General features: G+C 36.8%; 1 protein-coding gene across 1 annotated transcript; it reads left to right on the top strand.

Moving 5' to 3' along the window:
- LOC121413729 (cylicin-2-like) lies at positions 1 to 25,815 on the top strand. Its single transcript, XM_041606657.1, has 7 exons — positions 1 to 23; positions 12,510 to 12,741; positions 14,044 to 14,187; positions 18,254 to 18,346; positions 21,271 to 21,372; positions 22,550 to 22,642; positions 24,069 to 25,815. Exons 2-7 carry the CDS (start codon positions 12,553 to 12,555, stop codon positions 25,329 to 25,331), a joined length of 1,884 nt encoding a protein of 627 aa, XP_041462591.1. The 5' UTR covers positions 1 to 23; positions 12,510 to 12,552; the 3' UTR covers positions 25,332 to 25,815.
- The last annotated feature ends 1,239 nt before the right edge of the window (positions 25,816 to 27,054 follow it).

A 27,054-nucleotide genomic window follows, 5' to 3' on the forward strand; every position in this document is an offset into this window, starting at 1 on the left:
TATCGTATCTTCGTCTATTTCGGGTAAGTTAATTAGATGAGCTTCTTGATGTCATGTTTACTAGATAACCATACTGCATGCCATCGTAAGTAATGTCATGACCAATCCCTTGCATAGTTTTAGAAGATTATATTTTACATAAAGTTCATGAAATATATTTCCTTTCTCAATTTATCCCACATTTTTTCACCATCCTTATTATCAACTGCATAATGATATTCATCAGTATTTGTATGCAAAATGTACACTGTAAAAACTGTAGTGTTAAAACTGACACAATTGGTGTTAATAGAGGACCACACCCTGAGGTGTTAAAATTACACCCTAGAGATTGAACATAACACCAAAGAGTGTAAATGTAACAACCAAAGGTGTTGTAATAACACCTATGGGTGTAAAACTAACACCACCAATTTAACACCGGTGTAAAATAACTGGTGTGGCCCTCTATGCAGGGGCGGAAATCTCTCCCAAAAGGTAGGGGGGACAAGGGTCTGGAAAATTTGACAAGCCAAAAAAAAAAGGCTATTACCTAAAATTTTAGGTCATTTCGACGAAAATATATTTGACAAGCAAAAAAAAAAAGTCATCTCGTCCCAAAACGCACGTTTTATTCCCATTTTGAGTTACGTATTTCTTAGCATCACCAAAGACCCAAAATAGTAGGGGGGACATTTGATATTGTGCCCCCCCCTACTATTTTGAGTAGGGGGGACACGTCCCCCCTGTCCCCCCTGGGATTTCCGTCCATGCCTCTATGTACACCGGTTAACACCACAGTTTTTGCTGTGTAGGCCTATATTGTGCTCATATTTCAGTCGTAAACATTTTGTTGATTTGTTTATGTTTGTACATAAAGTGCTCGATGTAATCGTGGTGAAATCAACCCACGATGATCATGCCTGCAGGGGCGGGGTCGCAGGGGACAGGGGCGTCGGCCCATGTATTACCTTTGAAGATATAGATGGGGGGAATGGTATAAAAGTATAGAGAAAATAAGTGTGAAAAAGTAGATAGAAAGATGATTAAAAAACAGAGTCAGTTGGGTTGGTGACTTGGTGTGGATTCCTACCACACTCCTATTTTTTTGTTCAATATGAGAAGAAAATGGATCTGTGTCGTCTTGGACCCCAATTAGGCCTACGCCGGCGACATCTCCAACTATTTCATAAATTCACAGTCGACCGGGTATGATATCGATGTTTTCAGACCCCCCCCCCAGTCCCTTTGCATAGTCATGCAAAGTTGTTCCATTTCCTCCTCTCTCCGGCTCCCCTCCCCCCCCCCTTCTCCAATATTTTCCCATAAGTCTGTACCTATCTCGGGTCTGCGAGATTTTATTACTTCTTGGGAGAGTCTGTTACGATCCGTGCTTTAGCTGAAGACGGGAGGGGGGATTAAATCTGTATAAAATAAGAATGTATAAGAACATACAAAACAAGGGAATTTCCCTGTTTTAATGTAAAGACAAGTAGGAGAGGAAAATCGGTTTGCTGAAATAACAAGCTTCGAAAGAAATGAGGGGGATGGGGTAGAGGGAGTACGTATTTCCCCCTAAATTATCTACTAGTATTGCACTTAGTGATTTGAACCTGTAGTGGGTTATTGGATTGTCTTGTGGAGCCATATTAGGGCTAACCTAGGCTCTATTAAAAGGGATATTATCATGACTATCCTTGTCTTGTCGTACACCGTTCTTTTCACCCCCCCCCCCCCCCGCAAACAGCATTGGTCAAATTAAATTACCAATGAGTTGATATATGCATGTGGTATTTTATGCTGGTATTGTGTTTTTTATTCAATAATGTAAAAAGGAAGCAGGAAATATGGCTCTTAATTGACTTGAAAAATATACTTGAAATTGAATATTCGATTTTGCGTACATTATAATATTGAATATATTTCACTTCCTCTAAATAACAAAATTCAGCATTAATAAACATAATAGACATCCATAATACACAGACCTGTAAAAGTGTCGATCATGGTGTTATACTAATATCTGACAGTTGACATTTTATCACAATATTTAATTTTTGGGGGGTGTGGGGGTAAAATCATATTCAATTATGATCATGATTTGGTTGTGTTATTCGTAAGATATTATAGGGACTGAAAATTTAGGAGAGTCTTGACAAGAATGGGTACTCCCTGTGTACTTTTTAAAGACATTGCTTGATAATATTGATCATAACTTACACGTCCATTAGAAATATGCGACATTGAGTAGAGTATGATGTTAATAGAGAAAGAAACCTTATCACTTTGAGTGCATTCAAGCCAAGGAGTAAAACGTAGGATGAGCATGAGAACTTCCAACCTAAAAACTATGTATGTACAGTATGCGGTATATTATGGAGGCTATCAGTATGTAGGATAATAGTTCGAAATGCGAAGCGAGTGATCTGAGCCGACCTCATTGTACTGTCTCTACAAGGTGTTCAAAAAAAAAAAGAACACAATACACATCTTTGCAGAAAACGATGAGGACGATGATGATGATGGTAGTGATGGTGTTGGTAGTGATGGTGGTGGTGATGATGATGAAGATGTTGCAGCTGCTGCTGATAATGATAATGGTGGTTGTGGTGGTGATGGTGGTGGTAGAGATGATGATGATGGTAATGGTGGTGTTGATGGTGGTGGTTATGGAGATGGTGGTAGTGGTGGTGGCAATGGTTGTGGTGGTGGTGTTGGTGATGGTGGTGTTGGTGATGGTGATGATGGTGATGATGATGATAGTGGTGATTGAGATGGTGATGTTGGTGGTGGAAAAAGTTGTGGTGGTGGTGATGGTGGATGATGATGTGGATGATAATGATGATGGTGCTGATGTAGTGATGATGATGATGATGGTAGTGGTGATGGTGGTGGTGGTAGTGATGATGATGGTAATGGTGGTGGTGTTGGTGGTGATGGTGGTAGTGATGGTGGCAATGGTTGTGGTGGTGGTGGCAATGGTTGTGGTGGTGATGGTGGTGGTGATGATGATGTTGGTGGTGGTTATGGCAGTGGAGGTGATGATGGACATGGTGGTGGTAGTAGTGATGATGATGATAATGGTTGTGGTGGTGGTGATGATGATGATGGTGGTAATGGTGGTGGTAGTAGTGATGATGATGATAATGGTTGTGGTGGTGGTTATGATGATGATGGTGGTGGTGATGGTGGTGGTGAGGGAGATGGTGGTGACAGCGGCTGTGGCGGCGATGGTGTTGGTTGTCATGTTTCAATTAGCTTAGTTCAAGTTATGTGATTTAATTTGAAAAAGAGATTTGAATAAAGTATTAAAATTAGGCCTGTGTGACCTTCAATATATTGATAGATGAAACTACATCGTTTATTACTAATATTATTGTTACCATATCATCATCACCATTATCATCATCATATACTGCTGCTGTTACTACTACTACTACTACTACTACTACTACTACTACTACTACTACTACTACTACTGCTACTACTACTACTACTACTACTACTACTACTACTACTACTGTTACTACTACTACTACTACTACTACTACTACTACTACTACTACTACTACTACTACTACTACTACTACTGTTACTACTACTACTACTACTATTACTACTACTACTGCTACTACTATACTACTCGTACTTCTACTGCTACCACTACTACTACTACTACTACTACCACCACTACTACAACTACCACTACTGCATAGATCTACTTTATTTGAAATCATGACATTCCATGAATTTCATATTGCGAAAGTCATAGGCCCCTACTAAGTTATGCAAACATTTTCCTAAAAACAACAAGATATTTTTTTTCAACAGAAAATTTACATTTCATATATTTTTTGCGGAACACCCTATGATAATAGTAAACTAAACCCTCATGAACGACATTCATTGCATAGCTGTAATGTCGAGGGACAGATTGGTAGTAAATTAGATTTGATGTCTATAACGCTTTACCATGGCCAGACCCAAACAGATGGGAGTATGTCATGTCTGGCTGGTCGCTATCGAGCCAGGGGGCCCGTTGCAGAAAGAGTTGCAATCAACCGCAACTCTAAAAATCACGCGTAACTTGATTTTCCAACCAATCAGCAGCGCGCATTTGGGACTTGCGATTGATTTTTTGACTTGCATTTAAACGCAACTCTTTCTGCTACGGACCCCTGCACAAGAAAGAAGAAGAGAGAACATAGTAACTTTGGAATAGCATCCGGTTCATGTTTGGCCCAACGATATTATCTAATTATTCGAACAAAGATGCTCAATTGTAAAGTTGTATGATTATTTTTGTGAAGTCAAATATATTTTTCTCCTCCGACAATGTTTAAAATATGGCTGCCCTACTCCTACGATATTGTGAAAAGGCAATCATTTGTTATGGTCCAGTCGAGAGTTTTTTTTTATCCTGGAATATACATTAATTAGATTAAAATGTTTGATATTTCATGTAATATAATACAAAAAGGAAGGAATAGTGACTATGGATTCCATGACATCTGCTTCGGTTATTGCTTCGCTATCAATTTCACACCGGGATTTCACTTACTAATTTCAAACAACTAATTAATCCTGGCTTCAATATACTACCGTACACTAAACCCAACCCTAAAGCATTACAACCTTAACGTTAACTTACCCTAACCCCAAACACTAGCGTACCTATATACGGGGGGGGGGGCAGTCTGCCCCCTGACGAGCCACAACCATGCAAAGGACGTATCCCTGCCCCCCCCCCCTGACGAGCTTGAAAGACCTTTATTGCCCCCCCCCCCTGACGAGTTTGAAGACCTTTATTGCCCCCTCCCCCTGACAATTTTTTTTTGGCTTGTCATTTTTTTTCTGGTACGAAATCCTTTATTTGTGATTGAAGACCTTTTTTTCTGATACAAAAACATTTTTTTTTGTGATTGAAGACCTTTTTTTTTTGCTTGTCAATTTTTTTGGCGGACGTTTTTGCCCCCCCCCCTGTGAAAAATCCTAGGTACGCCACTGACCCGCAACCCAATATCTCAGATTTTAAAAAGCCTGGATCAATAATTTTCAGAATCAGAATTATGTCGTATCACCGAGTATTGTGCCCTTGCTAATTTGCATCCTGCCCGTGCGGTGCATTCTCGAACTTTATTTTGTAAAAAAAAAACGATATTGAGTTGTTTACATTTTACGTCTGATTTTGAACAATTTTACAGTAATATACTTATTCGTTTTTGTCTCTCCCTCTCTCTTTTTATTCAAATCAAATTATTCCCGGGGTAGACTTGACCTTTAAGAAAAAACATCGTCCTGCATACATGTATTTTGAACTTCCTTAGATGGCCCCCTGCTCAACATTCTCGTTGATGCTAATCAATATAGGAGGCCATGCTGAAACTGAAGTATAGTACTTGAGAACTCTTGACCTCACGGAGGGACCTATATGCTAGGAAAAAAGGAATATGTAAACAAGAATTTAGGCATATACACCGTGTGTGAAAATACATGAGCTGAAGCAACAACCTCAATTATCATAAAATAGGCCAACATCGCAGGGGCCGCGGAACCGGGGGGGGGGGGTTCAGCCCCCACTTTTTTCCAACACCGTGTATAAAAATGTTAAAATGACCATATGATTGTGATTTTTTGCATGGTCAGCCCCCCCCCCACTTTGGAAACCGTTCCGTGGCTCCTGTTTTGAAATTGTGGGTGTGGGGGGGGGGCTGACCATGCAATAATGTACAACAAGATGGTATGGAGGGGGCTGAAGTGAGGAACAACCCTCCCCCCCCCCCGTTTCCGCCGCCCCTGCACCGTGTGTGAGAGTAAATCAATGAGCTGAGTTTAATTATTTCGTAAAATTGAACAGCAACATTAGAGAAATAATAATAATTTGATTGCAGAAAAAACACACAAAAGTATTTTATTTATTTTATTTATTTATTTATTTATTCATTTATTCATTCATTTGTTTATTTACTTCGTTTTGTTTCCCCATAGTAACCCCGTCAGTGGACTAAGCCCTGTTTTTCTTGGGGGGCACTGTTCTGCACTGTGAAATTAAACTAGTTATTCATAATTCACGCATGAAGGCAGAGCCTCTCAGAGGTATAGGAGATAGCTCTAATGGATTGTTAAATTGGTCATCAAAATTAATCCGAAAATATGAAAATGAAACAGCAATATATATAGGCCTACATAATAGTCAAACCATTCATTGTTTTGCAATATTTCATGAATTTCAATGATTATAGTAGTGATGAACTGTTGTTAAATATCGAATTTCATAAAACATGTAAAATCTCTCGTTTGGGTCACATTAATAATATAAGTTTGCATGGGGAGTCACTCCATATATCGAAATTTACTTTTAAAAGAAATGTGAAACTTGAAATTCCACATGATTAATTGCTAAAATTAAATACATGTAGAAACAATTAAAAAGAATTGAGAAATGTAAGCAAAATGACCAAATATTTGTCAACCTTTTTTTCTTAACAAATTTTTTCGGGACAAAAATAGCGGTCATTTTGTAGTGAAAACCTTTTTTTCTTTGCTTGTAAAATTTAGATCAGCACCCCTGTTAGAATATTGTTTCCAGGGCCCTGAAATACGACACAATTGACTCACTATAGTTTTCAGGCCCTACACTAATACGTTAAGTGTATGAAAATTTTTGTAAACCTAGAATCTTCGACTGAAAGTTTGTTGCTTCCTTGTTTCTAAACAGTTATGCGAATTTAAAGGGGAAGTTCACCCTGACACAAATGTTATTGTAAGAATAGCTGAAAAAAATATTGGTGATGGTTTGAGGAAATTCAATCAAAGATTTATTTTCAAAAGTTTATTTTTTTACTTGTGACTTCACATGCGATTAGCTTCACATATATCGTGAATTAATTAAATCCGTCGAGTGGAGTGGAAGCAAAAACTCCCAATTAACTTCAGAAAAAAGGGGTCGAGTTCGATCGAAATAACTTGAACCACGACTCATGACAGAGATAATGTGTCAAAATAAAGCAACCTGCAGCAAAATGAAGCAACCTGAACAATTAACGATGGGCATCAATGGGTTTCAATAATCAGTAAAATTGTAAAATTTTAATGAAAATAATGACTTCAGCTGAGCAGGAATATGCCTATTTTGATTGAATGATTTAATTTTCATTTATCATAAACCATTATTTTATTTTATTATCATTCGTGTTCATGCCGTGAAATGAAAGCGAAATAAATCAAAATCAATGGTGTAACACAAGTTTACTTCAAAATCAGTTACGATAATACATCACGCTTGTTTCATTTATAGCTAGGGCAGTCACGTGGTAGTGAGCTAGTCTGCAAGCACAGACTCAAATTTATAACAAAAAAACAATACCAGGTCTAGGGTAGAGACTAGGACTAACTACATTATGTGTGTCTTTAATCATAAGCCATAGTCCATGGGTAAATCTAGTCTCACCATTCAGACTCTGCATTAAGCGCTACAAGAAAACCAAAGGTGCCTGCAGACTGAGCTGTCTATCTCATTGTTCTCGCCACAGTGCTGGGAGAGAAACAGAGTGCCCTTAAATGGACATGTCTGTCTCCAAGGACAGTTATGACAGAAACTAAAACATTCATTTATTGATATGGTTGCAATATTTTCGAAGCTATCCTTGTCATGTGCATGATCTACCAGATAATTAGTGTTAAATTACTTTCATTATAAATCTTCAGATGTATTTAAAGTTTTAATTTCATTTTCAGTCTGATGTGGCCTTGAGATTTTTTTTCACGTTTGAAGGTTGAATTATTATTTTATCATGAAAATAATCCTACTTCCACTGGATGACCAGTATACTATCTTGGTAGTGTTTCCATCCATCAGCATATTTCAAGTATACACTATAAAAAAATACAATCATTATCCTTCAACAGTTGAGTACAGATGGGGTCTTGGGACCGCTTGCCCTCCCCCTCCAAAATGTTCACGATCAAGAAAAAAGAGAAAAAAAAGAAAAGGAAAGAGAGAAGGCTGAAATATGATATTATTTTCTGAATTGTATGTAAATATCTATTTCAAAACTGGATTTTGGTAATAAAAATATCGAAATATTTGCTTGCTTCGCTCGCTCGCACCTTTGTATAAGTTTTGCCCTATACGCCATATCACGCCCTCTATAAAATGTAGGCTCATTTCAAAGACTCATAGTTAACATACATTTCGTTACAAAATGAAAATGAATCTATAAGATATCACCTTTTTTTATATTTCATTATAACTTTAATGCATGCAAGAAAGAAAAGGTGTCAGCTTATACTTATTAGGCCTACTCACAACCATAACATTAATTGTGATTTCTAAAATTATTTGTTGTAATTTCATCATTTTATCTCACGGATGCAGATTTTGTTTCGTTTTTGTTAAACATTTCTTTTCAACAAATAAATGTTGAATCTTGAATCTCGAAATGATTCAGTGTTCATGCAAGGGTCATGCGGGTGGGGGGATCGATGGGGCTACTGGCGAAGAAAGGGTAGAAAGCAGATGGAGCAATAAGCATATAGCTGTTCACGGAGCGTATCAAGAGGACATTATGAGTTTATAATGAGCGACATCTGTGTCTGATATACCTAATAGATTCAACAGACATTAATTAATCAGTGCTGTTTCTCAACGCTCAAACAAGGCATCGTCGTCGAATAGAGAGCATAGGCTGTGTTTCTTGTCGAAAGCTATGGCGTTAGATCTTTCTCCTTGCACGTAATCATGTCTGGACAACAATATTCCGCATTTATTTGATTTTCGGCATTAATATAAAAATTATATTAACGTTTCTTTCATTTTGAAATTGGACTATAAATGAAAGATAATTTATTGTAAGGGGCGGTTTTTTTTTATTTGTTTTTGTGTTGTTCTGTTTTTAGTGTTTGTGCTTTAGGGGGGGGGTTGGGGGCAGGCAATATTTTCCTTAACCAGAACCAAGCAATAAAACCGTATTCTCCAGACATTTACAGATAAACCTTCATTCTACGTGCATTATCATGAATTATTGTTTATGAAACCATGGACTTTAAAACAAAATAATATTGTAGTATACAACCCAGTGGCGTATAACAAATTACAAACCTCGACAAGAGGGGCAAACACTTTCTGACATGCATGCAGCAAAAAATAAAATGAATTAATAATAAATGAATAACTACAATAATTTAAAAGGCCACCAAATTCTGTCGGGGGTATACTTTCCCCATCGAAATTCCTTAAAGCCGCACCAGCTATGTGAAATGCCATTTTTCTGTGCTTTTGTACATATGGTTTACAGGTATAGAATTTCTCGGCAAAAAAGGCCCAGCATTTCTTTAATGCTCGTTAGGGGCTTGTTAAATATTTCAAGAGCGATATAAAAGATTTCATTCCACTCTCTATAGGCACTTGATACTAGTTTGATGTATTTTCCAGTACAATTATGCCCTATCTGATAATTGAATTTGAACGATACACGTCAATCGGAGATACATGATTGTATAGTCTTATGTTTGGATGCTGCCTAAGTATGAAGGGTACATTGAACTACCCCCCCCCCTATTTTCTATTCATATGCATATATACGTTAAAGGGCGACTGTCCATATATTTTTTTTTCAAGTGAAAACACTTTTTAAAAAAGGATAAAAATATTGTCCATTTAGGGGGGGGTTCATGTTGGGGCACATCTGGGGCTCGTGACACAAAGGTTAACGATTAATCGTACGCTTGATTTTAACGATTGATTGTACATTGGAGTCAATGGAATCAATCGTAGAAAAATGTTCTACGATCATTGCTAAGCTTTGTGTTACGGGCCCATGCAGGTCTGTGCCCCCCCCCCCCTTGAAAAGCAAACACAAAAAATGCTTTTTTTTATGGGGAATATGTCATGCATGCGGAGTTAGAACCCTGTTTATTTCTTGACAACTTTTTCTAGTACAAAAATGGTCCCCATTTTGGAATAACCTGGATACGCCCCTGTGTCCGCTGATAAGAGCACTGCTGTGTCATGTGAAAAGAATATATTTTTCGCTGCAAAAAAACAATTGAAATTGGCTTAATATGTCACTTTCTCGCCTCTGTATCTAGTCATCCTGAAGCCCCCCCCCCCCCGCGTATAAACATTTTACCCTTAAACGAATCGGTAGTTCAATTGATTTTTTTTCTTTCGCCAACAAGAATCCAAGAAAACCATTTGACCGAATATCGCCTCTGAAATGGACCACCTAACAATGATACAAACATTTCGATATTTTTTTTAACTGATATTGCAACCCCCAGCCAACTAAAGCGCAAGTGCAATTGAACAGTTTCTCCTCTTTTATGTTACCATGTTCATGATCATATAAGGAAGAATGAAATAAAGAAATGGGCTGTCATTGATAGCGAAACTGTATTTGGCCTATTTCACCACAATGGATGAGGTACAATCGTCATGAAACTGAAACAAAGTGTTTAATTCTTTATTTGTACCCGTCAGTTGTTTGCAATGCTTAACACAGACAAAGATAAATATATATTTCGCTTTCATTATTAATGAAGTTCAGACTTAACTGAGTTAACTAAATGCAAGTCAAAGAGAATTCTTCGATATTGTTTTGTTTTTCTGATTTTGTGTTTGTGCATGTGTGTGTGTTTGTGTTAGGGTGCTTTGAGTTAGGCAGAGGTGGTAATTATCTGTAATATCAGGGTAGCTATAGAATTGAAATTAATTTTAATGATGAAATATGACATGAGATCACGTTTTCCTAAAAACTATGAGAAATTTCTTTTACCGAGATTTTTCCAGAAACTTCCACAATATTTCTCAGAAAATGTAATCAACACACAATCATACCCTTACCATGTTTACCCACCCCCTACGGTCCCCTACCCCCCCCCCCCAAAAAAAAAAAGACAGCATCAATCGATTGATTTTTATTGACTTTCCTTTTCACATTTTTACGAAATATGATAAACATATAACTTTACAAAGCCAGATACATTGCAAGTAATGGGGAACGCAATACAAGATGGTCCTCGGGTGATTTTAGTATTTATAAGGAATAGGGGGGGGGTGCCGAAAAGTAATCAAAGCTTGTATGAACTATTATAAAAAGGATGATAAAGAAAACGGGGACTGTAGATTACCCGTAGTATTCAATATTGCTATAGATTACCTTGATATTTCAAACGATATCAGCTGTTCAGAGAAGCTAGAATTTCCGCATTCATAAACTTCAGTACCAGGACATTTCATATTTCTCCACTTTTCTATTAATACTTAATTACTCATTAGTTATGTCTCCAATTTGATTGTCGAGTATAAAGGTTGTAGTTTTAGTTTTGTTTGTATCATATTTCTGCTTATAATTACAACACACTAATTTCTTTCGAAGAACCCATTAAGGTTGTCAGAGTAAATAGAACTGAAAGTATTAATTGCGATTCTGAAAACTGATCTGAACCTAAACATGTTTCTTGAACTTTACTGGAAATAATATATGTAATTGAGTTATCGGCACACCCAGAATAATGATAATAATGATAAAAAATAATAATAATGATAATAATAATGATAATAATAATGATAATGATGATAATAATAATAATAATGATGATGATGATGATGATGATAATGATGATGATGATAATAATAATAATAATTATAATAATGAAGAAATAATAATTTTAATAATATACTAATTTGCGTTATTATTTGCATCTTCTTGTTTTTGTACTTTTCATGTCCATTTTCTTTCTTTCCTCCTAAGATTTTCAGAAGACGCATAATACGGGAGATGTGGGTAGGGTAGGCCTATGATAATTTCGATAATCTTAAAGGGGTGGTCCGGACTGAAAGTATGTATAGCTTAATAAATAGAGTAGAATTCACTGAGCAAAATGCCGAAAATTTCATCAAAATCGGATAACAAATAACAAAGTTGTTAAAATTTAAAGTTTAGCAATATTTTGTGAAAAGAGTCGTCATGAATATTCAGTAGGTGGGCTGATGATGTCACATCGTCACTTTTTCTTTTATATTTTATTAGATGAAATTAGGTTTATTCAATTTTTTTCCTCCAAGAACTAGAAAAATTGGATTGACAACTGATTTAGTACATTAGATATTTATTGCTGCAACTTAATTCATTATAAGGTAGACATATTACTCACACAAGTATGAAATAATTTTAAAAATGTGATTTTATGTAATAACATAAGAAAACGGAAAGTGGAGATGTGACATCATCAGCCCACCTAATGAATATTCATGACGACTGTTTTCAAAAAATATTGCTAAACTTTAAACTTCAATAACTTTATTATTTGTTATCCGATTTTGATGAAATTTTCGGCATTTCGCTCAGTGAATTCTACTCTATGTATAAATATATAAATATTTTCAGCCCGGACCATCCCTTTAATTTATTGCTTACCTTGAAGCGGTTTCAGGTGTTATTCTTAATCTTGTGGTTTTTACTTTAATTATGAATCCGTTAATACTCTTAAACTTATGCAATTCTAATTTTCCTTTTTTTTACTTCCAGTCTCATATTTCGAGTTCGTCGTTCGCTTTACACTCAATCCAAAATGATGTCACCTGACAGTGACGTGGTGTCACATGACACCGAGACGGGATCACCTGACAGACGAGGACCAATCGTAGTTCATGAAGGGGCTATCAGTATCAAGTCGCGTATTATGTTCTGCACCAGATGGAAGTCAAAATACGTCAAAGTGCGAGCTGATACCAAACAGCTAGCCATCTACGACAAAAAGGTTTGTATTTATTTGTAATATTTGTCTACGGTTTTGACAAAAAGAAGAAATTAATTCCCCTCATCAGGCAGACCAGTATACAATACAAAACATTACCCAGTTTAGGAAAAATAACAATATCCCGTTATTTTCAAAATAAAGAATGATTGCTACCTCGAACAAGCAAATAAGTTCCTTTTCTACAAGAAAATGCAAACAAAATGTTAAGGAGATGATACAGAAATTTGCGGTCAGTGATTCATCTATCTTTTACTCTCGAAAGTGACGATTAGAGACAGAGAAGTTTATCCAAAAATATTAATCCAAAATAATGATTATTGTTGATATGCCAAGAAAGCTGAAATCCGTTGCAGAAAGTGTTCGAAATACTTAAATGCAACTAGAATTATGCCTATCATGATTGTAATGTCTAGTTTATATATCAAAACAAAAATAAAACATAGGTCTGCAAAATGGGCGCTTTGTGATCAGTTGACATTCACTTTATACGTTTATACTTTGGAGTCGTGTATGAGGGCAACTCTTTGTACAATAGTCATCTGAAGAGGAATATTTGCATACATACCTCCATTAGAGAAAGCTGCAGCCACTGGTCATGTGCTAAATTCATTTTATCAGTTATCAATCTCCATTCTCCTGCATGGTGAAGAGCGCCATCTTATGACTAATGGAATTGGAGGAAGAAAATGAATGCTAGGTGGAAGGGGTGGAACAATGAGATATAGCTGAGTGGATGGCATATGGAGAGGGGGTGTAGCGAGGGGAGGGGAGTGGGGGAGTGAAGGGAAGAGAGGTAGCAAAAACGTATTGTAGTTTAGGGGATCAAGGGATTAGAGGGGGTGCATTGAGATCAGAGAGGAGAGAGCCAGGGGGAGGGAGGGGTGCAGGGTGGATCGAGGAGGGGTGTAGTGCATGATGGGATCAAGGGACGGATCGAGGGGAAAAATAATGGAAAGTGGAAGAAAAATGGGCAGAAGAACGGAGGGAATTAGGGCTAGGAGGGAGTTCTGGGGAGCTTTTCATCGACATTTTTGTCCGACAAGTTGTCCGACTTTCGTGGATTTTGATTGACAACGAAAAAAATGTTCGACAATTCCTTTCATGAAACGCTCCCTTGGAAAACTACTCACTTAAAAGAATCCCTGATCAATCCCGATGCATTCGACATCGTGAATATTACTCAGTTCTTATGATAATCATCCTTTGTTTATAATATGTCATGGGATGTGTGCGTTACGTACGCCCTCAGTGATCATATCTCTCTTCTCCTCCTCTCTCATCGTCCTGTTCGAATCATGCTAGGTATCGGCCAATTCTACGGGCAAGCGAGGGGAGTGCCTCCTCATACAACTCAAGCAGGTTGTCGAATGCAAAGCAGATGTGACCAGCAAGAAACGGAATAGCTTTCTCATTCAGAAGACCCCAAATGCTGGCTCCAGTCGTCAGGTAAGCAACGTGGCTCCTAAAACTTCAAATTAGGTTGCATTGTTAGCAAGGAGGCGCGAAATAATGATTTGTTTTGTGAATAGAAATTCAGATACGTTGATGTCAGTCTGTTTAGTGAATGTGTTTCGCAGGCGATGCGATCCATTGTTGTGGAGAGGAGATGCGAATTCGCCTGACGCACTTCACCATCATCATCATTATTGTACTTGCCCAATCTCTTTCTCTCTCTTTCATAGTCTTTCTTCATCCCTCATTTCGCATTTTGTTCCCCTTACTCTTCCTCCTTTCCCTCTCCCCCTTTTGCTCTTTATTCCTCTTTTCTCACGGCCTCTTACCCCACCTCTCCCTTTCTCCAGTTCTTTCTTCCCTCTCTATCCTGTTCTCTCTCCTCTCCATCCCCCTCTCCTCTTCTTCATCTCTCCCTTTTCTCACTTTTCATACCTTTCCCATTCATTCTTTCCTCGATATTGCAAAAAATACTCTTCAAATTCTACTAAGAGGCAATTTAACCGGGTTCTATAGGCCTATAGGTTAAAATGGTAAACCGTTAAACTGCATAACACACGTCTGAAAATGTAGTCAATTTGTTGATAATAATTCTACCCATTTTGAATAGACTCTTCATGCTACAGTCGTTTTTTAATTAGCATCTAGTAAAAAAACCCACCATGATAAGGATCCCAATTCAGATTTTTATTTTAAGTGTAGCGCCTGCAAATCAACAGTCTCTTCCTAAATCATCTCTTTTTTTTATTATTATGAAAAAGAATAGATTATAATTTTGTGGTTATTTCACTTTCCATCAGAAATTCAGGTCCGTCAGATTGCCTTGCTTTTCTTGTTGTTAAACCTCGTGATCTGTCTGTAACGTACGATAATTACGTACATTTTGATATACCCCTCGTCCTCCCCTCTCATCCATTCTTTCATTTCATGTTACCCTTTTCTGTCCCTCCCTCTCTTTCTTTACCTTCCTATTCCTCCTTCAACGTTTCTCTTGCTTTCTCGACCTATAGTATCACTCTACATCACCTTCTAAAACATAGTATGCTAAAATGCATGCCCCTTCTCCCCCCTCTCTCCCTCTCTCTCTATCTGGACAACCCTCTTTGTTGCTCACGGCTAGTATCTGGGTATACCAATGAGATGTTGAATGGATGTTGTGTCATGGTAACGGAGTAATAATGAGATGAGTGCCTGGCGATCCCAGACTGATATGCGTATAGACGAGCGGCTTGTTGACCGCCCCGTCATCTTTTATTATATTACAGCATTGTAGCATGTCAAATGTGCTTTTGCCAAGCGCTTTCGTTTCATTCCATCTTTAGGAAAACGTCAATCATGTTAATGACTTATAAGCTCTCGATGTATATTCAATGTACATAATGATATCATGTAGAGTATCATTGTGACTGTATAAATGAATTCTTATACAATCATAAGAGGGATAAAATGCATTTATTGGATGGTGTCATAATTATATATGATTTAAAAGTAATAATCTGATAAATGATTGTGATTACTTTAAAATGTATTTGCTTTAAGGCGTGTTTTGACATGTCTGTCGAGACTTTATTGCTTGATAATACTATCTTATCTTTGTGATAGTTGATTGATCTTGAATTGATTGTGATGACATGACATGCAGAAAAGTATACCTACTATATGGGACTCAAACCGTATGTTATTTCAACATTCACACCGGCGTTTGTTTGTTTTATTTTTCACCATGCATTACAAGAAACAAATTAACAGAATATAATATTACACTGATAATAATAGTACACAGTAGGAACTAAGCATAAAAAATTGAAGTTATGGAAATGCTAATGAGATATTTTATTTCCTCAATTGCTGATTTAATCAAAGTATACCTATAATTAACCATTACCATAAATGTATCTTATAATTCACTGGTGTCGATCCGTGACTGACGTCATACTAGTCAAGTGGGTATAAAACAATAGATCATCCCCCTTGAACAATAAAGATTCACCACACAAACCAACATGTCTTATATTGTCATATTAAGTGACATTCAATCACTTCACCAATACTATATAGTATGAAGAAAACTAAGTAATCATAGTCATCATTCGAGTACTTTATATTGTAATTCCATATTTATATATTCATGTTGTTATTATTATGTATAGGTTAGTAATATAAGGATATTCACGCTCTTTAAAGGTCAAGTCCACCTCAGAAAAATGTTGATTTGAATCAATAGAGAAAAATCAGACAAGCACAATGCTGAAAATTTCATCAAAATCGGATGTAAAATAAGAAAGTTATGACATTTTAACGTTTCACTTCATTTCACAAAACAGTGATATGCACATCTCGGTCGGTATGCAAATGGGGGAACTAATGACATCACTCACTCACTATTTCTTTTGTATTTTATTATATGAAATGTGAAATATTTTGATTTTCTAGTCATTGTCATGAGAAATGAAGTTTCATTCCTCCCTGAACACATGGAATTCCATTATTTTAACATTTTGTACTTCAGACAAGGAGGTCCTAATCCTCAAATTCGTAAGATATTGAAATATTGTATAATTCAAACAATAAAAAACAAAAGAAATAGTGAGTGAGTGACGTCATCAACTCTTTCATTTGGATGTAACAGGCTCGTTCATATAACTATTTTGTTAAAAATAAGGGAAACTTTGAAATTTCATAACTTTCTTATTTTACATCCGATTTTGATGAAATTTTCAGCATTGTGCTTGTCTGATTTTTCTCTATTGATTCAAATCAACATTTTTCTGAGGTGGACTTGACCTTTAAGTGACATTCACTCTCTTCACCAATACTATATAGTATGAAGAAAACTAAGTAATCATAGTCATCATTCGAGTACTTTATATTGTAATTCCATATTTATGTATTCATGTTGTTATTATTATGTATAGGTTAGTATGTTCACGCTCTTTAATATCCTAGACTATAGTGAATTACAAGATTAAATTTGGGACAAATATACGAGCATTACAATGGGGAAACCCCCATACAGTTAATTGAAAGTGTTAAGGTGTAGCGGCCTGACATTATTTTAAAATTTTAGACTTCAATTTTTGATATGACTGCATGGGACATAATGATTTAGAGTGATTTCCACTTGACGTATCGCTTTGGTTAATGTTCTTTTTATGGTTGTATTTTTTTGTAATTAAGGCATAAAGTACACACAGATTTCCCTTGCATCATTTTCATGACATTTGATGCTCATAATGTTTCCTGTCCGTCAAACGACTTGTCTTTGTAAGAGGAAGTAATTCTGTTTATTGCAAAGTTAATTCCTCTTTTCATATATGCCTGTAGATAACAATTATTTATCAAGTATATGATTATTATCAAGAAGGAATAAGAACGGATTTAGATCTCAATATATGCTCAGTCCGCAAGATAATAATATAAATAAACAGAATGCATAATATACAACTCTAGTGCTCTTAAGAAGATAATCTGTGTTGAGGGGGAAATTTTCTTTCATACATGATTTAAAGGGGAAGCCTACTTTTTAAATTGCTTTCATTAGAATTATCATAGGTCCTATATATTTTTTAATATACTGAATTAAAATTGAATATACTATGATTTATACGCAAGATATAATGAGTGTGTGTCATCACTTACTCTTTCATTTGCATTCCACCCGTAATGTGCATTAATCATTGTTTTGTGTAAATATCAATGTGATGCTTGTTTGTATACAGCAAAAACTGTGGTGTTAACCGGTGTACATAGAGGACCACATCAGTTATTTTACACAGGTGTTAAATTGGTGGTGTTAATTTTACACCTATAGGTGTTATTACAACACCTATGGTTACATTTACACTCTTTGGTGTTATGTTCAATCTCTAGGGTGTTATTTTAACACCTCAGGGTGTGGTCCTCCATTAACACCAATTGGTGTCAGTTTTAACACCACAGTTTTTTACAGTGTTTCTGTTTCTTTAAAATTGACCTCTTGTTAGATGGAATTGATCTTCGAGCAACCATGTTGAATTATTTTTATTCACATATTTTTTCTCTCTTTCATCTTTTTTTTCAGATCATATTTGGCTGTGTTAATCCAGCGGATCGGGACCGGTGGGTGCACATCATTAATGACGTCATGAATGGAACCATCACCGGCCAATCAGCGGTGAGTTCAGACATTTTGGCGCAAATCGATATGAAAGAAATTATGAGTCAGTGTGATCATTCGAGTATTAAATGCCCCAGACCTCGTTCCTAATAGAAAATCAAATACAAGGCAGACAAGCGAGGGTTGTACAGACATTTGTTTAAAAAAAATTCATCCAAATATAATTCACGAAGGGTTTTTTTTCTTCAAATTGCAATTCACAGAGGATTTTTCTCTATTTATTTAAGGAGATTTTCTAATCATGCCAGGCGATAGGTCAAGAGCTCGGTTATTGATTTATTTAATTCATGGTCGATAACTTCGCTTCACCCTGAAGGTTCTGTTCTAATCTGTCTTGGTTTCTCACCGTAATTCATGGCCCAAACCCCATGTCTCATCTTCTCATAAGTCTGTTATTTCAAATGCTTCTTGATTTACCCATATACCTGCATGAGCCCGATTGCCGATGTTGATATTTTCCCGAGAGCCCGGACGTAAAAGTGAATATATATGGAAATAAATAAATGAATGAATATTGTTCATTTCATTATGAAATGAACAAGTTTAATTATTTTTAGTTATTTCATTACATAATGAAATGAATAGATTTCATTCATTGATTTATTTTCATGATAGTTAAACAGGGTTGGCTTATCAGGTTTAATCAGTTACGGCACCGGGGGGGGGGGCATAGGGACATTTGGACCCCCCCGTTGGAACCGTTGCCCCTATATTGCCCCAGAAATTTTGAAAATTACATAAAAATGCTGTATAATATAGGAATTGAATATTATACTCCGGAAAAGCATCAGTGTATACCCTTCATCATAAATTAAACTTTCAATTTCATGTCATTTAAATTTCATTTGTTTATTTCAATTTCCAACGATATTAATCATTATATTGGCCGATATTATAGATTGTAAAATAATTGTCCATTGAGTATAGCGGATTAGCGTATGCATCGCAGCTTTTAAGAATAAGTTGAATAGGCATGATAGGGGGAGGGGCAGGGTGGGTAGTACCTCTTGATTAATGTACAACCCATGAAAAAAAAATACTTCAAAGAATTCACTACTCAAAAATATTCCATGTTCATGGTCATTATTCCGCCTAATACCTGCGCTAGGTCATGGCTTTCACCTCGATTTTATTCTTTTTCATGAAACTGTGCGCGCTTCTGACTCATCGATAAGCCAACAGCAGTCGTGTTCATTATTGGATCATTTAGGGTTTGTTCACGTAAAGCTTTGCTTACTGGATTTCTTAAAATTCGCAATATAATTATTATGAGCCTTGTGGACATGGTAGACTCGTGTAAAATGTATTTTTCATAGGATATGAATTTAACAGTGTCAACGTAGGGAATCTGTTACCCGCTAATACGATATTCTAAAAAAAAATCAAAATCATTGAATAGAAAATCAAAATAAAAATCATAGTATCCCCTATATAGAGACTATAGCCTAAAACCCGAAGTTTTAATTGATGTATATTATACGTTAATTTGTTCAGGGTTATGTTCGTTCACTTCTATATGAACCCATTTAATCAATTGATATTGTTGTATTTCATGTCCCCTTTTCATCAAGGTCTTGTTATATCTTATTTTGTTATTTTTGTCCTATTTCAATTCAACCTTTAAAAACAAAACAACAAATTCAAGATAAAAAAGCAAACATACTTATATAAAGCACGCCCCAAACTTTTCTTGTATAGTGACTACGATAATTTAAATCTAAAAAATAGTACACTGACAAACTGAAGCTTTTTGGCATTCGATCATCAGAGTAAAATCGCTTAAATGAAAAATAAAATGAGGTCAAAAGAAAACCGCATGACAATTAATAATATCGTAATTGACATAATGATCGAATGGAAGATTTTATTATTTCTTTATAAAAAAATATATGCAGGTACTGTTTAGCATATATACTATACCCTAATCCGCTCCTTTTCTCACCCTATACCCTCCCACCCTCACCCTAATTTTAACCACTTAAAAAAATTATATTGGGGTCGCCATCTTCTACTTTCCTGCCCCTGCCTAATATTGGCCCGGCTAAAGCTATGTCTCATTAATTTTTATTGATAGGCCTATATTGGCGATTGCTATTCATTGTGAATTCATTCTGAGTATACAACTCGGCTACAATTCAAAATGAATTCAAAATGCGTATGCACGATTTGTTTCAAAATCCTTGTAAAATTCGAAAGATCATATTAAAGCCTCAATTTCGGACCAGGGTAATTGGATACTGTTTTCAGGGATATTTTTGCTCAAAAAATCAGTGACAGAATCGGGTTAGATTGCCTGTATAGGCCTTACTAACTCTATCTTCTTGTGCAGTTTAGGTATATTATGAAATGAGTACCTTAATCGATCTTTAGCTGTGACATACACTTCTTTTGATTAAAACATATTTTACAATTTGGTTTGGTTTGACGACCAATGTTTATTGATGTGCGAGTGAGTGAAGCGATGGAGCAAAGTTTTCAGTGCATTGGAGTGCGCGTTTATGACGCCCGATGCAAAATTACGCGTTTATTATAATTTTTCTTACACGAGTATACCGAGTAGGAATCGTCTCCGTCAACTCTTGGGGAATATTTCGTCAAGTTTGCATGGCATGCAACTCTCATCATTTACCATGTTTACTTGCGTTATCGAAACCAACGGCACTAGCGTACCTGCTTTGTCCCCGAAAGAATTTAGATGGTTTTCTCTTGTTGGTTGTTTTTTGCTCATCATAAAAGTAATTTGCTTGCGATATTGGGGGTAACATTATTTTCCCCTATTTAACCGCATAAAACAAATGCCCATTCTGACGAGATTTCTCTGCCATGATATCTTGGGTAACCTTATAAAGTTACATTACAGATCGATTTATTTGACTCCAAATCAAAATTACTTATAATGTATTCATTATTGGTATTTACAGTTTGATGAAGTAGTAGTTTCGTCGAGCGCCCTCACACATATTGTAAAGACCAGGCCAAAGAATCCAGGTCGGAGACCACCGGGGCATCGATCAAGAGCATTGGTAAACTATATCAAATATTGATAATTCTTTAAATAATTTTAATTATTCATTCTGTGCATTGTGTTTAGATTTACTGTTACCGTCTTGTTCTCGCATTGAGAATGATAAATGTAGTATTGAATACCCCAGTTGAACGAATGTTCAACTCCTAAATTCAATTCAATTCCTCATTTTTCATTTTCTTTAAAAGAACATAAAAAATACTACAAAGTAATATATCATATACATACACATTGACGAATTGACACTTCAAAGGACAGAAATATGGAAATGAAGGGGTCCACTCAAACCATTGCTTGTAAATTGTGGGTCCCCCTTGAAAATGTAAAAATAGGGTAAACGATGTGAATGAAATGTTTACGTCTCTTGAAAATTTTCTCCAAAGAATGATTCCTAAACTGGGCAAAGATTTTCACAAGAAAACTATGAAAAACGATAGATTTCATCAAACTATTCATCTATAAAATCAACTTTTCATCTGATTATAAATGGCGTTAATGCATAAATTCGTCTTAGAAAATGTAAATATATTTGTGTACAAAATCAGTACTATTTTGTCCCTTTAAGCGGAATCAAGTACGAGTAATAGCAGGCAGGGTTTCCTCTGTGTTTTGGGGAAGTGTATGTAACGGAAGATTTGTCTTGTTTCCGGATTAACGTAGGATTATCGAAAATGTCAGTTGCTATGAGAGACAAAACGAAGCAATGAACCTAGTAATTAATAAATAACATAGCCAGCAGCAACAAAAACAACCACAAAAAGAATTAACAGCACGCCCGCCGAGTAGAACCCCCAAAACCTATATATATATATATTTCACACGTTCTATTTCGTCATGTTTGTTCTTCAATCTTCCGTTTTGATCGTCCCATCCTCCTTCTTTTTTCATCTTCACCTCTTTCTTCTTCTTCCTCCTCCTCCTCTTCTTCTCTCTCTCTGTTTCATTCATCTTTTCTTCTTCTTCCTCCTCCTCCTCCTCTTCTTTTTTTCTACTTCATCTTCTCCTTCTTCCTCATCTTCTTTCTCTTACTCCCCCTCCTTTTCATTCCTCTTCTTCTTCTTCTCCTTCTTCTTCTTCAGCAAGGCAATGATGGTCATAATCGTCAAAAGTTATTATTCATGTTATTATTACCGTCACTATACTTATTAAATTATATGCTGATCATGTTTGCCTAGGTCACGTCACCGACCGGTGAGATCAGTAGCTTTGGAGATGATGCGGACTCCGGAGTAGGGGCATCATCAGAATTATTAGCAGCACATAGCACGGTGAGTAGGAATGATGATGATGATGATGATGATGATGATGATGGTGATGATGGTGGTGGTGGTGGTTATGATGGTGATGATGATGATGGTGATGATGATGGTGGTGATGATGATGATGATGTTGATGATGGTGGTGATGAAGGTGGTGGTGATGGTGGTGATGATGATGGTTATGATGATGATGGTGATGGTTGTGATGATGGTGAAGGTGGTGATGATGATGATGGTGATGATGATGAAGGTTATGATGATGATGGTGATGATAAAGGTGGTGATGATGTTGATGGTGATGGTGGCGATGATGATGGTGATGATGATGGTGGTGATGATGATGATGGTGATGGTGGTGGTGGTGATGATGATGGTGATGATGGTGGTGGTGGTGATGATGGTGGTGGTGATGATGATGGTGATGATGATGATGGTGATGATGATGATGATGATGGTGGTGATGGTGGTGGTGATGGTAGAGGTGGTGATGATGATGATGATGGTGTGGTGATGATGATGATGGTGGTGATGGTGGTGATGGTATTGGTGGTGATGATGGTGATGGTGGTGATGATGATGGTGATGGTGGTGATGGTATTGGTGGTGATGATGATGGTGATGGTGGTGATGATGATGATGGTGATGGTGGTGGTTGTGATGATGGTGATGGTGGTGATGATGATGATGGAGATGATGATGATGGGGAGGACGATGTTGTTGATGACGGATGTGGTGTGGTGGTGGTGTTGATGACTACTACTATGGTGATGGTGGTGATTGTTATTATATAGTAGCGGCGGTTTGGGTTGTGATGATTGATTGGTCGATACGAATCAACTAAATTTCACTTCATGAATTGTGTGTTGCAACGATGATGGCTATATAAACAGATGACGGAGGTGACATGATTCTGATGATAGCAGTCTAGCGGAAGTCCTGTGATGATGATGACGATAGTAATGGTGGTGACTAAAATGACGACGATGACAGCAACACAATAGTGATGACGAAACTATTGAAAACGCAATAGAGAGGCTTCGGTAAAGGGAAAATGAAATTATCTTTGACAAGAATGATCATAATATAGAGATGGTCATGGTGATGGGGATCGAGAAAAGAAGATGATAGTGGGTGATGATGAAGTGGTTATAGGTAAACTGGTAAAACTGCCTTGCATATAGGAAGGTGAGAAATAAGATGAAAATTAAAAAGATGTAATCGAGGTATCGGGTGGGGAAGAGAAGAAGGAGAATTGCAACTCTTTGTAAGGAGGAGAACGAAAAGGAACAGAAAGACAATGTCGATCCTCACTATTTAAATGGAGGAACGATTTATCATTACCAGTGGTTGTAAGATAAAACACGAGAGTATGATGCAGAGAAAGAAACAATTTCTTACATTTTAACAATCTCCTTACCGTTGTCATTTCTTACAGGTGCACAAACTCGATGGCGATTCCATCGATGAGGTCATCGAGCAATCTCCTACGTCACAAGAGAGCGTCGAGCGACGGGCCGAGAGCAACGAATGCTTGGTGGATATCGAGGAAGACCCGAAGCCAAAGACTGAGAAGGTCTCGACGCTCCAAAGGCTCAAGAAACAAAAGAAAGGCGAGTCAAAGACTTCCAAACAAGAGAAGAATGCTTCGTTCTTTAGTCGACTTGGGTCGCGGATCTCCCGTGCCCTGAGTAGGAGTCAGTCCACAGAGGAATCAACCGAACAATCAAAGAACATCGAACAACGCACAGGGTCCAAGAAAGCTGATGGACAGGATCATCAGATAGAGACAGAAGGAATCAAAGAAGAGGAAACGATAGAAGAGGTTAAGTTAAGCCCCACGTTTCACGCCATGCCATCCGCCACCAAGTCGGGCCACGATAAGGTCATCATGGAACTTGCGGCGATTGCTCAGAACGCGAAGCTCGTTGCGGCGAAAGCCGAAGCTCTGAAATCGGCTCGGCTTCAAGGCGACAGCGATTCCAGTGGCGAGGAATCGTCGGGGACTAGTCGGACACTGTCCCGACGCGACTCCGAGATGAACATCGAACAGGCCGCTGAGAACCTAAGGACCACGCTCCAGAACCTAAGCGAAGCTGAACTGCTCGAGATGGAGAAAACTGACAGTGACAACCTTCAGAAACCAGAAGTTAAACCTAAACCAGATACCTCCATGAAGATGAAGATGGATATGTCTGTTATTAATGAGATGGAAGGATTCTTTGCAAAGTCGAATAAATCGCTTAAAAATAGCAAAGAGAACGGCGACAAAGCTCCCGGAACGGAAAGTGTGGAGGCGAAAGAAAACAATGACGTAAAGGGGAAAGATAAGGACTTGGACGTAAAGGAGAAGGAAAATGGACACGATGATAGTGTTGATTCAAAGAAAGAAGAGGATGAAAAGAATGAGGTTGGGGATAATACACAGGATGAGAAGAAGAAAGAAGAGAAGGAGGAGAAGGATGAAAAGAAAGATGAGGTCGGAGAGGATGAAAATGAGAAAGAAGAGTCAAAGACAGATGAATCCAGCAATATGAAAGAACCTGAAAGTGAGGAGAACGAGAAGGAGGAGAGTAGAAAGAAAGAGGAAATCGATACAAACGTCAGTCAAGACAGCACACAAGTTAATTCTCAAGAGAATGAGCCAGATAACCTGAAACTAAACGGAGATTTAAACGACGATGGCAAAACAACGAACTAATCTGCTTTCATCTCTCATAATGCACTTGAAATGATTATTGATAATTCACTTGATAATCTTGCTAGTGAAATATATTGTAACAGATAAAAATAAATAAGTTAATATTGATAGTTCAACATAATTGTTTTCAGAAGTGAAATAGGAAAATGCTCATGATTAACATTTCACATTTCGCTGCATGAATCACGTGCATGTTTTGTGTTTGCAATGAAGCAATCGCAAATAAGAAAAATAATGTTTGGTCGACATAAGTGTCATATCTTTTAGGGAGGGACAAGGTCTTTGGCAAGGGCCCAAAAGAGACACACGGTGTCCCATGATAGTGTGACTTTCAGAGTAAAGGCAAAGATGTAGAGGGGAAGTGAAATAGAATGAAAGCTTAATGTGATGAAAGCATCATAATTAAAGATGGACAGAGAGCTGGGATCCGTTCCAGAAAGAGTTCTTAGAATCAATCGCAAATCCCTATAATATGCGCGTTTCATTGAAAGTCTAGTCAAGTTGCGTTTGATAAACTTGGAGTTGCGTTGATCATAACTCTTTCTGCAACGGGAATGTTTGAGACGGATTTTAGTGCTTTCCCGGATGCTGCTTTATCAAGGATTTGCCCAGGCCCCCTTCCTTGTCTTTAAGAAATTAGGTCGAAAAGTTTGATTGCCTTGACTCGAGATTGACTTAAGTATACGAACTTGATTGTATACACTCTTAAAAAAAATCAGTCAAAAATGACTAGTTAATAGGATCAGCTGTGTGCAACTGTTATTCTAGTCATATTTAACTATTTTCTAGTCGTATTTTACTTAGAACAGAGTTGTTTCTGACTAGAATATATGTCAGAAATGTGACTACACATATCAGTTGCAGTACACCCAGCTGACTACTGCTGGTTTCGTCAATGACTGATTTGTTTTAAGAGTGTAGAATAAGATAAAATTTGTCACTATTCTTCCAAAAAATAGCAAAATATCTGTATATTTGCGCTGTTTTATATTTCTCTCAGTTGGTTAAAGTATTTTCATAGCATTATGTTTGATGTAAATTGTGTAAGTGCCAATAACAAAACGATCATCTTCAATCATGTAGGCCTATTCTTGCAATCCGTTGGACTCTTAACTGTTAGGCGATGCATGTGATATGTTTTCATTTTATCTGAATGATATATACAGTTCCATACTCTTTTCACTTCGTCTATATTTTGCTTCCTTTCTAATCACTTGAAAATTTTAGGGTGGGGTCGATCCTCGCTTCCCTTCCAATTTGTTGGGCCGCCCCTAGAGGAATCAAGGTTTTTCCATACAGGGATTTCTTTCCGTTTAACACTAATTCATTGTGCTGTTAAATTATTATAGTGTTATAATATAATAAACCTTTATAATATTAATAACTTGAGTTATTTAATCATTTGTACTTTTTATTCATCTTGAAAGCACAACAATTCTTGCCATAAATAATATTTTTTAAGAGAATGCATAAGATTTACCGTCTAATATTAGATCAATTGATAACAACAGATTTGTTATTTTTATGTGATATAGTGAATATTGTAATAATAATAGTGAATATCAATATTGCGCGATCTATCGAATATAACACTCTGAGTGACTTTGATTCGTAGGAATAAAATGAAAGACTTTAGTTTGTTATAAGAACTGTGTAGTATTTGCGATTTAAAGCATTTTTTTCTCTCTTTGCAAGTCATGCACGGGAGCTGCAGATTTAAAAT

Source organism: Lytechinus variegatus, chromosome 4, assembly GCF_018143015.1.
Source record: "Lytechinus variegatus isolate NC3 chromosome 4, Lvar_3.0, whole genome shotgun sequence".
Lineage (NCBI taxonomy): Eukaryota > Metazoa > Echinodermata > Echinoidea > Temnopleuroida > Toxopneustidae > Lytechinus > Lytechinus variegatus.